This window comes from Cibotium barometz, chromosome 35, assembly GCF_041138505.1.
Source record: "Cibotium barometz isolate CiBa-2024 chromosome 35, ASM4113850v1, whole genome shotgun sequence".
NCBI lineage: Eukaryota > Viridiplantae > Streptophyta > Polypodiopsida > Cyatheales > Cibotiaceae > Cibotium > Cibotium barometz.
The window spans coordinates 35823822-35837750 of record NC_141080.1 but is presented as its reverse complement, the minus strand read 5'-3'; the positions used below and the strand labels follow the sequence as shown (position 1 = coordinate 35837750).

Genomic DNA, 13929 nt, shown 5'->3' with positions numbered 1-13929 from the left:
TCTCTCTCTAGAAATAGGCGCCCCCCTTCAAGAGAGCCTATTTTTGTTATTCTCTCTAACTTTTTGCTTGGTGAGAGTGCTGATTTTCATTCCCTCTTGCTCCCAGCTCCAATGGAAAGCTTGAAGATTCTTCCTTTCTCAGTTAAGCCTCCAGTTGCTCACCTTTTCACTCTATCTCTCTCTTCTAAATGAATATGGAGTCTCCTAACCATTCTACCGCCCCCAAATTCTGCTGAAATCCTAATTTTCAGAAACCCTAATTCTGCAGAAACCCTAATTTCAGAAACCCTAATTTTGGAGGAAACCATACCAAGCTGTGCCCCTTACTCATAGGCATCTAAAGAGCCCAAAATGCCCAATTTTGGACTCATATAACCTGCTTAAAACCCTAAAAATCAGAAACCCTAATTTCAGCCGGAATTTAAAACGGTCACATTCAAGCTGTAGTTCGTCCGCACGGAGGTGGAGCTCGACATTGATCGTCCAATACTTGGTAAGAGCATTTTGCAAGCAATTTTCAATTTGAGATTCGAATGCTTTGTCAATATGGTCTCCTATGTCTCGGTCCTGGCACACACATGTGTATGTGTATGGATGCCAGTGGAGCATAGCTGCGTTTGACAAGCTTCAAGGAATCAAGGAACGAAGCTACTCTCAAGTGAAGCTATGGATTCCATCGTCTACGACAAATTTGTTTGCAATGCTGTTTTCATGATCATGGATGCACTTGAACAGTTTGGCATGTGAATGCCCGTGAGGCTTGTAACAGTTTTCCTTGATAATAAAATCTATTACAAGGGGGGTCGGCCCTTTCCGGCCCTAGTGCAGTGTGCAAAAATAAAATTCAGCTTCTTACTCTATTGTGTTGCGCCATTTAAAATTGTTTAATTATGTTAATAGCTTAAGTGTTTGCTAAGATTGTGCTCAACCCCGACCGGGGGAATCTCATTGGTATCAGAGCCTAGGATCTTCCTCCTTTCTGTGTGGAAGACGGTCCTAATCTAGCTTACACTAGCTGTTAGCATTCTTAAGCATTATGGCGAGCCAAACAGGTACTTCACGGGATGTAAATCCAAGGAAGAGTACATATGTGAAGCCAAGAGGAGACAATGTGCATGATGATACTCAAATGCATGAACAATACACTGCTGAAAATGTTTTTCTTGGGTCACATGATGGTATTGCACATGCCGGACAGCCATCTTATGTTAGAAGGGAAGGAAATGCAACTCATGTATATATGGGACAGCCATCCCGAGGTAAGGAGAAGGCTATACAGAGTGATGCACATGATGCTATGCAGGCTGAAATTGCAGACCTCAAAAGGCAATTATGTATGATGCAAAAACAACTCAAGGATATGCATGAAGACTCACAGTCAAGGCATGTATCTCGTGTGTCAAAGCATTCTCCTTTTGTGAATGATGCATTGGAAAATGTTGCCATGGAATTGGGGGTTCAACCAAGAGATATGGCTGTCTCTTACCTCATGGGACAAGGTGATGTAGTTACTCGAAAGGAAGGAGGGCTTAGGTTTAAAAAGCCTCCTCTTATGAATCAACATGCAGCTGAAACATCAAAGCTTAAATCTATTGTGCGACAGGAAAGAGAAGAGGCGTCTGCTACCTCTCATCATGCCTCTACCGCACATGTTTCTCCTCCCCACAGGTCATCTATTAAAGCTCATGAAAGTCTTCTCAAGGAACCGACTCATAAATCAGCCCCTCCTCATGATGGAATTGAGCGATATGTTCCTACTAATGAAGCAAATAAGCAACCAATCGAGAGAGATGAAGAGGAAACGCATCAACATAAGAAGAAGAAGACTAAAGAGTTTACTGCAGGTGACAAATCAAACAAAAGTTTTATGATCAATTTTTGCCTCCAAATTTTACTCAGGATATATGCAGGAAGTGGGACAGGTTGGAGCAAAAAGAAGGGCAATCCATTACCTCTTACGTCTCCAAATTTTGGGAGGTATTAATGGAAGTGTTACCCTTCATGACCGTTACTGAAGAAGAAAAGAAGAGGAAATTTGAGTCAGGATTGCAACCCATCTTCCAAAGAGGACTACAAATCTATCCAAACCAAACTCTTCGTCAACTCATAAACTCGGTCTTGGCTTCCGAAGAGCTTAATGTCAAATGGGTGCAATCTAGAATTGACCAAAGCTTGGGCAAGGGTAAGGAGAAAGCTGGTTTTAATGTGCAAAAGGGTGGACAGCCCTTTAGAAGAGATTTCAAAGCCATGCACAAAGCTGAAAATTCAGATTTGAAGGATGTAAAGCCCCTTCAAAGAGCTGAAAATGCAAAAGAAAAGAAACCGTGGCAGAAAAAGGGTGTTTATGGCTTGACTCCTCAACAAAGGGTACAATACATTCGTGAAGGCAAATGCTTTAAATGCGGTAGTAAAGATCACATCTCTCCACAATGCCCTAACAAGAATAAGAAGCCAGAAGAGCCTAAAGTGCATGTCAATATGGTATATGATGTACAGGGCAACACGGGACATGCAAACATGCATAGAATGGTATGCAAAGCATGGGGACAACTAAAAGACCAGCCAGCTTTATTCATGTTTGATGACTGCTCCACTGACAACTTCATCTCCACTGATATGGCTGCTGCCTTGGGGATTGAAGTAGGTGACATGGGACCCGAAATTCATGCATGTTCAGCTTTTCTGGAAAAAGATGTGAAGGTTACACCCCTTATTGGAAAGCTGCGAATGCATATCCAAGGATACCTCGACCACGAGAACTTTCTCGTTGCCCCTCTTAGTGGATGTGATGTATTACTGGGAAAACCTTGGCATGCACGCCTTGAGCCTACCAAGAATTACAAGACCAACAAAATCACTTTTATGTATAAAGGTAGAGAGCATCATTTAGATGCAGGTGTGTCGGGTGATACTATCCCCGTTGTATCTCATATACAAATCAATAAAGCAATGAAAAAGAGTGTTTCTTCGTACTTGGTTTTTGTACGTGATAATGTGGAACACAGTAATGTACATGTGGACACTCTTACTAAAGAGAGGCTGAAATTTTTAAGCGAATTCCGGGATTGTTTTGCTGACTCTTTACCTAATGTAATGCCTCCTTCACGGCCAGAAGATCACCGCATTGAATTAGTTCCAGGGAATTCACCTCCAAATAGGCCAGCATATCGTGTTAGTGCTTGCCAACAAGAAGAGATTATGAAACAAGTGGGTGAACTACTTGAGAAAGGCTTGGTGCGGCCTAGTTCTTCGCCATTTTGTTCACCCGTTCTTCTTGTACAAAAGAAAGACGGTTCATTCCGTATGTGTGTGGATTACAGGGCATTAAATAAGATTACCATCAAGAATCGGTTTCCCATACCGAGGATTGATGATATCTTGGACAAGCTGGATGGATCATCTTGTTTTAGTCGCATTGATCTTAAAAGCGGCTATCATCAAGTGCGAGTGATGCCACAGGATGTACATAAGACAGCATTTCGCACTTCTTTTGGTCTCTATGAGTATTTAGTTATGCCATTCGGTCTTACAAATGCCCCGGCTACTTTCAATCGCATGATGGACCGAATTTTCAGAAATCATAGAACTTTTACAGGTGTGTTCTTTGATGACATTCTTGTATTCTCCAAGAATGAGGAGGATCACAAAAAGCACTTAAGAGTGGTCTTTGAAGAACTAAGGCAGCATAAGCTTATGATCAACGCCAAAAAGAGTGAATTTTTCCTTTCAGAGATTCACTACTTGGGACACATAGTATCAAAGGATGGTGTACGAATGGATCCTGCAAAGATCCAAACCATCAAAGATTGGCCAGAACTTAAATCTATTCATGAAGTCCGAAGCTTTCTTGGTCTATGTTCATATTACAGGAGATTTATCTTTCACTTTGCAATGATTGCTTCGCCATTGCATGAACTCACCAAGAAACGTCCTATGTTTAAATGGACAGAGGTTGAGATTAATGCTTTCAATAAGCTCAAAAATGCCATTATCACAGGGCCAGTCTTAATCATTCCAGACTTGCAAAAGCCATTTGTGGTAGAATGTGATGCTTGTGGCAATTGCATTGGAGCCGTCTTAAATCAAGAAGGACATGCCATTGCATTTGAAAGCAAGAGATTGCAAAATGCTGAACTTACTCTTGATGTTTATCAGAAGGAATTATTGGCCGTCATTCATGCTCTCACAGTATGGAAACATTACTTATTGGGAGCTGAATTTGTTGTCAAAACTGATCACCAAAGTTTGCGGTACTTTCTTACGCAAACTAAACTCTCTGAGAAACAAATGAGAATGGCCAATTTTCTCTCAATGTTTCATTTTCAGATTTTGCATACTCCTGGCAAGAAAAATGTGGTAGCAGATGCATTGTCCAGAAAACCATATGTGGCTGCAATTTCGGTTGCTTCTCATCAAGACTTGTCTACTATGCGAGAAATGTACCATTTGGATGCTGATTTTTCAGATTTATGGGCTGATTTAATGACTGGTCATACACATGCTTCTTATGTGGTCAAAGATGGTTATATCATGAAGGATAACTGCTTATGTGTGGTTTCAAACATGAGACAAAAAGTTTTGGATGAATGTCATGCACCACCTTATGCAGGGCATAGAGGGATACTCCCTACTACTCAAATGATTGAGAGATACTTCTTTTGGCCAGGTATGAGGAAAGATATAGAAGCCTATGTACGTGCATGTGTCACCTGCCAAAAGGTAAAATTTGATAGGCAAAAGACTCCTGGTTTGCTTCAGCCTTTGCCTATTCCGGACCAGCCATGGGAAAGCATTGCAATGGATTTTATTATGGATTTGCCCCGCACCCCAAATGGCAATGATGCAATATGGACAATTGTGGACAGGTTTAGTAAACAAGCACATTTTCTACCTGTCAAAAAGACCATAAAACCAGAACATATGGTCAAAATTTTTCTGTCACAGGTATTTAAACACCATGGTATGCCCAAATCAATTGTGGGAGACAGGGATCCCCGAACAACAAGCCTCTTTTGGAGAGCTCTTTTTGATAACATGGGCACAAAGCTGAATTTTTCTTCAGCTTATCATCCTCAAACGGATGGACAAAGTGAAGCTGCAAATTCAGCTGTGTTGGATTTGCTTAAATGCTATGTGACAGATCTGAAATCTTCTTGGGAAAAGTATCTACCGCTTGTAGAATTTGCATACAATAATACGGTACATGCTTCTACAGGCAAGGCCCCATTTGAGATCATTTATGGCAAAGTGGTATTACCACCTATCTTACGCACAAAAGATGAGATATTTGCTGCTGATGACTTTGTCAGGGACCTTGATATTGCCTTTTCACAAGTTCGGACAGCCATTGCACGCTCTCAAGCAAAGCATAAGAAAGCTGCCGACAAGCATAGAAGGCAATTGGACATTAAAGAAAATGACTTGGTATTGCTAAAATTTGAGAAAGCTAGACTCAGGAAGAGGTCTGGCAAGGAGAGAGCATGCCCAAAACTCTCTACCAGGTATTATGGACCCTTCAAGGTGATCAAGAAGATCAATGATGTGGCTTTTCGACTTGCTTTACCGGATCATTGGAAGATTCATAATGCATTCCATGTGAGCCTCTTGCGCAAATATGTGGGACCGGAACCTTTGGAACCGGTTATGGAAGATCCACCAGAGGTGGAAGAGCTGGAAGAGGTATTGCAGCCAGAGCAAATTGTGTTTCATAAGGAGCGAAAGTTTGCAGGTGGCAAACTCCAGAGGCGCTACCTTGTGAAATTCAAGAACTATTCTCCTATGGATGCAAAATGGATGGATGAAACATACTTCCAGGAGTATCCGCAGCTCCTCCAAGCATATTTGGAAGCATTTCAGTTGCGGTCAACTGTTTAGAAGCAGGGGAGGATGTCACTATTTGGGCATTCTCTGCGCTTCAGGCCTATGGACGAGTTCTGTAGGATGGACTGGCATCTTATGGTTGGGGACTTATGTCTACACCGAGAGCCAGTAGGCTGGATATATGGGTTGGGATTGTGTATCTGCGCCCAAATCCAGAGTGTGGTACCACGGACTACAAGCTAAATGAATAGGGAGACTGTTCAATGCATCCTTGCATAACATGTTTGCAAGTTAAAAATCCTGTCTTTGCATGAACTATTTGATTGCATGCAAGATTTGTTTGTGTAGTTCACATGTAGGGGACGCCCTCTTGTGAACCGTGCGAGTGAAACTGTATTCTGACCTCGTTTGTGGGCTGTAGACAGGTGGTAAGTACACCACTTTACTTTTTTATGAGTTAAAGCAATGTATTCTTTGTTTTGCAGGTCCACACTTCATTAAAGCTCGGGCGGACAAACTATAAGTAAGAATAGACTAGAATTCCCTTCCGGTCGGCTAGGCGAGTGTCCAGGCACCCTTCCCACTAAATTTGTGTGGAAAAGGGATGGTTATGGACTGGGTGGCAGTATGAGGACCTGCCACCATGCTATTACTCATTTTGAAAATTACCTCTCTCTACACTCTCTCTCTAGAAATAGGCGCCCCCCTTCAAGAGAGCCTATTTTTGTTATTCTCTCTAACTTTTTGCTTGGTGAGAGTGCTGATTTTCATTCCCTCTTGCTCCCAGCTCCAATGGAAAGCTTGAAGATTCTTCCTTTCTCAGTTAAGCCTCCAGTTGCTCACCTTTTCACTCTATCTCTCTCTTCTAAATGAATATGGAGTCTCCTAACCATTCTACCGCTCCCAAATTCTGCTGAAACCCTAATTTTCAGAAACCCTAATTCTGCAGAAACCCTAATTTCAGAAACCCTAATTTTGGAGGAAACCATACCAAGCTGTGCCCCTTACTCATAGGCATCTAAAGAGCCCAAAATGCCCAATTTTGGACTCATATAACCTGCTTAAAACCCTAAAAATCAGAAACCCTAATTTCAGCCGGAAGTGGAAAACGGTCACATTCAAGCTGTAGTTCGTCCGCACGGAGGTGGAGCTCGACATTGATCGTCCAATACTTGGTAAGAGCATTTTGCAAGCAATTTTCAATTTGAGATTCGAATGCTTTGTCAATATGGTCTCCTATGTCTCGGTCCTGGCACACACATGTGTATGTGTATGGATGCCAGTGGAGCATAGCTGCGTTTGACAAGCTTCAAGGAATCAAGGAACGAAGCTACTCTCAAGTGAAGCTATGGATTCCATCGTCTACGACAAATTTGTTTGCAATGCTGTTTTCATGATCATGGATGCACTTGAACAGTTTGGCATGTGAATGCCCGTGAGGCTTGTAACAGTTTTCCTTGATAATAAAATCTATTACAAGGGGGGTCGGCCCTTTCCGGCCCTAGTGCAGTGTGCAAAAATAAAATTCAGCTTCTTACTCTATTGTGTTGCGCCATTTAAAATTGTTTAATTATGTTAATAGCTTAAGTGTTTGCTAAGATTGTGCTCAACCCCGACCGGGGGAATCTCACCTACGACACACACGCAACACACACGGCCAGTATAGCAGTTCTCGGCCAGCAGACCCAGCAGCAACGACACTCTCTCTCGCTCTTTCTCTCATGCGCCAAAAAGCAACGAAAAGCAAACATGCTTTTTTCTTCTGTTTCTCTCCCTGCAGGTTATGCGACTGCACAGCAAAACAGGCCTCTTCTTTGCAAAGCAATCAACCCTACTTAACTACCATCTCCCCCCATCAACATGGGTTTCTTTGATGAAGAAAAAACACATACTATTCTGAAATCTGCAGTATGCACAGAAAAAACAGCAAGCTTTTTAACACATACCTTTCTTCGACCTCATCTTCTCTACCTACCAACTTGCTCGTTCACGAGGTATGCTCTGATACCACTGTCAAATCCCCACGGATCCCCTCGTGATCGATCTCGGTTCGAAACTCAAATCCTACAAACAAACAAACAACAAACAAGCAAGGGGGTGCAGGCTTGACTCACCTCCCAACCATGACAGCCATGGGCGAGCCCACAGTCTTGGCTATCCCCACCGAGCCACGAGCTGAGCTAACTAGGATGACATACCGACCAATCTCCTCCTCGCGACATCCCATACCGCCACGAAGCTGCCCTCGCGGGCCTCGAGACTGCTGTCGGCCTCGACTGCATAAAGCAGGTGCACGTCTGCACTAGATCCAGGCTCCAAGACCATAGAGCTCTCACAAACTCGCGAGACTCTCTATATCCCAATAACTAACCTTGGCCACCCTTTTATAGGCTCTTGGCCGGTCATCGGGCATCCACACTTGGCCGCCCGCTCGTCCATACTTGGGTGCCCGCCCCTTAGTATTTCCCTAACTCAGCTCGTCAATCAGCCTGCCTAGTTCCAAGCTTCCCCAAGCCTCGAAACTAGTCTTGCATGCGTGTAGCACACGGTAGATACACACTGTGCACATGACAGTAGGACTTCACATATGCTGGCTATATGTGAAGAGGAGCTCCCTTATTGCCTGGAGTCGACTAGATGCTGGCCTGCTTCTGCACTTAATGCTGAATACCTGAATATTTTGGATGGGACTCAATAGTGAGGCCCAAGCATTTATATAGCCTCCTGGCTGCAGTCGCATTCATATAGCCTCTTGGCTACAGTCGGCTGCCTTAGAGAGCTGTCGGCTTGCAAAATATCTCCCACGACCGCCTTAAATGCACAGTCGGCCTGTTGAATCACTGTCGGCTCCTATTATTCCCCGGTCAGCTGCTGTAATTGCCCACAACTGGCATACATGCCCAGTCGGCAGCTGTAGGGTTGGTCGGGTGCTGGCCGACTAGTGCCAAGCCCACCAAAGGGCTGCCGACTAGCCTTCTTGTATGGCTAGGGATTTGCTACCCCTTGCAAGGCTAGCCCATGTTGGGGCTGGCCCCTTCTATGTGAAATGATCTAACAATGCCTACTCATGCAACTAAGGCTATGGCAGACACAAACACCTACATGCTCCTGTATGATGAATTCTCCAAGTGGGTTAAGAGGACTGACACTTGACTAACCTCTAAGGCTCAAAGACTGACCTACGTAGCTCGTTCCTGATTGTCCCTGGACTGAGAGCTCACAATGGGGTCACGGCGTACGACATCACTTCTGACACTTGACTTGGCCCTAAACCTAGATGATGCTTGGCGACATGTCCCAAGAGAAGGGCTCACAACTGTTGAAATATATGATGTACAAGTAATGAAGAGTGAGAGAAAGAGGTCATGTAGGTGTGAACACACCCCAAATAAAGTGGGCATGTGGGTGGAAAAGGGATCTAGGGTTGGCCCAACCCTAGCCCTTGGTGAACCCTATATAAAGGACAGGAGGCTTCACTTTTTGTAACACAACACAACCAACACATGAAGGTGAAGGTTAAGCCAACTTTCGAGTGGCTGAAATAGAAGGTAATATACACGCTTTCTATACATCTTGTGTTCTTGCTCTCTCTCATATATGTTGCTCTATCTTGCCATCAACTATTGCTTCCGTTGTGCATACTCCTCATAATTTTGACATGGTATCAAAGCAAGAACACGATGTATAGACAGCTTCTATATTATCTTCTATTTTAGCCACTCCAAAGTTGGCTTAACCTTCACCTTCATGTGTTGATTGTGTTGTGTTACAAAAAGTGAAGCTTTCTGCCCTTTATATAGGGTTCACCAAGGGCTAGGGTTGGGCCAACCCTAGATCCCTTTTCCACCCACATACCCACTTTATTTGGGATGTGTTCACATCTACATGACCTCTTTCTCTCACCCTTTTAAAAAACCTTTGTGTTTTTTTTTTTAATGATGGTTTTTTTTTAAGGAAAAAAATCCTTCTCCAAAGGTTCTTTAAACCTTTTTATAAGGTTCTTTTTTAACCTTTATCTCAAAGGTTTTCAACCCTTGCTCATCCAAAGGATATCAACCATCCTTGCTCATCTAAGGGTATGGTAAATTTTTCATAAAAACCAATCCTCAAAAATTTTTTGATGAACTCATATGCATGGAAGTCATCTACCGTATTGTAATGGAGTTAGACACTACCCTTGTGTTGATAAACAAGTGGTAAGACCTCTCCTAAATCAATGTTCACATTGGTGTATGTATTTATGCATCATCATGAAGTGAAAGGTGGAAGCAAGAAGCATATTGAGAAGCACATGCATAAGCTATTAAAACATGGGTGGCAGCCTTGTGTTAGTCTATGTGGCAGCTGGACCAAGGAAGCTAGCATGATTGAAAGGAGACATGTCCGCATGAAGCGTGTCTACCATGAGAAAGGATTGGAGAAGCACGAAGATGCAACCAATGAAGCCAATGTAATGAAGAATGATACATCCAAATCCCACTTGAAGTTTGTCTTTTCCAAGAAGATGGTTTCATCAAAGCGAAGGATCAAAAAGGGTGGTGCACGAAACCACTATGGAAGAGATGGTACCAAAGATGTTACTAAGGTTGACCGGAATTTTGCAAGTTCCTCACATAACAACTCTTCTAGTTGAGGAGTGAAGCATGTTTGCTAGAATTGGGAGTGAACCACATTTTTGCTATAACTCATCACTTTTGTAAAAGTCTAATTTATAGAGGCTGCCTACCTTGTCATCTATCCTATGGTTGAGAGGGGGTCATTTTGTTCTTGTATGTCCAATGCTCACCTTGCTCCATGTTTGGCATCATCCCATGGTGACATTGAGAGGGGGTGTACACACCAGGGTGAGAGATAGAGGTCACGTAGGTGTGAACATACCCCAAATAAAGTGGGCATGTGGGTGGAAAAAGAATCTAGGGTTGGCCCAACCCTAGCCCTTGGTGAACCCTATATAAAGGACAAAAGGCTTCACTTTTTGTAACACAACAAAACCAACACATGAAGGTGAAGGTTAAGCCAACTTTGAAGTGGCTGAAATAGAAGGTAATATAGAACATGTTGTGTTCTTGCTCTCTCTCACATATTTTGCTCTATCTTGCCATCAACTATTGCTTCCGTTGTGCATACTCCCCTATAATTTTGACAACAACATGCACAATGCCCATGAAACTGGTGTCCTAATTAAGCATAATGTCTATGTGACACACAACATGCACAATGCCCATGAAATCGATGTCCTAAGTGTACTAATTAAGTATAATGTCTATGTGGCATCCTAGTACAATAGGTGTGCACGGACACCCAATGTTTCACGCAAGGGCTTAAAGTACACGGCCAGCTTCCACGACCGGGATTTGTACTAATTAAGCATAATGTCTATGTGACACACAACATGCACAATGCCCATGAAACCGATGCCCTTGCACGGACACCCAATGTTTCACGCGAGGGCTTAAAGTACACGGCCAGCTTCCACGACCGGGATTTGTGCTAGTGATCGTGGACAAATGGGATTTTGGGCGACACTTCATCTTGACACAAAAGGAAATAGAAGTTTGACAACTTTTAGGTCTCTGACCATGGATCTAAGAGCATATGGATGTGCCCATTGTTGACTTTTGGGATAGCAGTTATTGAGAGACTATGTGATGCATTAGTGTAGGTACCCACAAAGGCTAGTAAATGTAAATGTAAATGTATATATATATATATATATATATATATATATATATATATATGTACAAAAACGTACATATATATATGTATACGTATATGTATACGTATATGTATATGTATATGTATATGTATATGTACACACAAACACACATATATATATGGTGTACATGTATATGTGTATGTACACACACATATATATGCATATGTTTGTGTGTGTATAACACACACACACATATATATGCACGTGTGTGTTGTGTTATATATGTGTGTGTGTGTGTGGTGTGTGTGTGTTATATATGTGTGTGTGTACACACACACACACACACATATATATATATGTATATGTTTGTGTAAATACATACATACATACACGTATATACATACACACAAACCTATACATACATACACGCATATACATATACACACAAACATATACATATATAAGTGTGTGTGAGTGTACATATACATACATACATACATATATACACACACACACACACACACACACACACACACACACACATATACAAACCTTTCTTGAAGAAAAAACTTTATCTACCTACCAGCAGCTTACATACACTCAACATGAATAAGACAATAACCACGTGAGACCCTCTTATACCAAGAACAAAGCACTGAGTGCATACCTTGGACGGGCTACCCCATTGTATCGGAAACGATCATCATGCATGTAGAATGCCCCAGCTGTGGGAACAACAAAAGGCTCTGCATCCTTCTTCTCCTCTTCAGCCCCTTCTTTGCTGCTGCCTGCTGCATTCACGGCACCACCTGGTGCCTTGTCTGCAACATCCTCCATAACTTCTCGGTGATGCTTAGAAAGCTCTTCGCCGCCATCATCATTTTCCTCTTCCTCATTCATAGCCCTCCTCCTAGAAGGAAGGCCAGCCACCTCCTCGGCATCCTCATACGCCTCCTCCTCTTCCTCTTCTTCATCATCCTCTGCAGGAGGCGCTCCCTGATCTTCTACATCGTCATCATAATAAGCAGGCCTCCTTTCAGTGTTCATCCCCTGGTCGTCTTCCTCATCATCACTGGCCACACGGCGCCGCAGCGCCAAAGCAGACGTCCCCTCTTCGCTGTCACTCTCATATTCTACTTCTTCCTCACCGCCAGATTCCAAAAGAGCATCGGCTCTACTGCTTTGCTCGTGAGAAGCCATTTTATCCGTGTGCCACTGAGGTCAAAAATCTTTGTCAATTTCTTGAGATCAGACCATAAACCCTAATTTGTCTTTAGAATCAATCACAAGCAAGAAAGGAGAAAATTTGCACTAAAGTATATCGGGAAAAAACAAATTGCACTAAAACTTCTTGAAAAAGCAAGCTTTTCAAGCGCAGGAGGAACAAAGCCTCTCAAAAGCGAGCGTTTCCAGCGCCGAAAGGATTCCAAGACTCTCTGAAGAAAGCCTGGTCAGCGCCAGAAAAACCCTAATTTGATTTCACAGATTGATCGTGGGCTAAAAAAGACAGCACGAAAAACAGAAACCTTAAGAAAGACCGACCTGGATGAGAGATCGTGTGAGATTTACAGCGATCGATAGCTGCAAACCTTCGTCTTCCTTACATCCTAAGCGCTGCTGCGCTGAGCTTTTCTGTTGCTGTTTTGTTGCTCCGTGCAATTTTACGGATTTTTTGTTTTTTATATTTCACAGTGAGCTTTTTTGGCCAGCATTAAAAAGGCATCGGCTGGCATCCTTTGAATATATTTGCTTTAGAGACATCTCAAAAATAGCTTTTTTTTTATAAACGTATTTAATATTCTCCCCTTGAGAGTAAGGGCATGCCTTAGCTTTTGAAATTTAAATGTGAGGGTGTGACACGGCTATTTTGAGAGAGAGAGAGAGAGAGATATCTATTACATACAACTAAGGCACAAGGAGAGGAGAGAAAAGAGAAATCTTGGATTTCTAAAAAATAAGAGGAAAAAATCCCTTCGATTGACCCTTTGTATTCCGGCTTCCATTCTTGCATTTCTCTTCTTAATGTATTTTACATACCGCAGCAACGCGCAGGTTGAGTACTAGTATTTTCTTAACGAACGCTAAAAGTCAAAGAAGCAAAAAAATAAACGAACTTATTGGATATGTTCACCTCTCTCTCTCTCTCTCTCTCTCTCTCTCTCTCTCTCTCTCTCTCACACGTGCACACATACACAATCCCAATTGTAGAGAAGAGTGGCCCATACCCGCCTTCGACAGGTCGATTGCCCTTCTCTCTCTCTCTCTCTCTCTCTCTCTCTCTCTCTCTCTCTCTCTAACTCTTTTTTATTTTCCCTATTTTTCCATTTAAAACAAAACAAAAAACATTTTTTGAAGACTAAATCTACTCTCTCTCTCTCTCTTCCTTCTCCATGTGGCCGCATAAGCCAATGCAGTGAGGCTTTCATGGCCTTGGCAATGGCATGTAGCTAGGG

The 13929-nt window shown here is 42.6% G+C and overlaps 1 protein-coding gene across 18 annotated transcripts in view; it reads right to left on the bottom strand.

The window, feature by feature from the left end:
* Nucleotides 1-13200, bottom strand: part of LOC147618391 (protein MLN51 homolog) — a 73304-nt gene extending 60104 nt beyond the window's left edge. For 9 of the 18 annotated variants that reach the window (XR_015262105.1, XR_015262106.1, XR_015262104.1 and 6 more), the window contains exons 1-2: nucleotides 13019-13188; nucleotides 12144-12691 (exon numbers count right to left, since the gene is read on the bottom strand). Coding sequence is in view for 5 of the 18 variants with exons in the window: in XM_086774816.1 (XP_086630942.1) it covers nucleotides 12144-12676 (533 nt within the window). In the remaining 13 variants the exon portion in view is untranslated. Of the gene's footprint in view, nucleotides 1-12143; nucleotides 12692-13018 lie in introns of all 18 variants that reach the window. The other 9 variants (XR_015262113.1, XR_015262114.1, XR_015262112.1 and 6 more) reach the window with 2 other exon arrangements.
* Nucleotides 13201-13929: the final 729 nt, after the last annotated feature.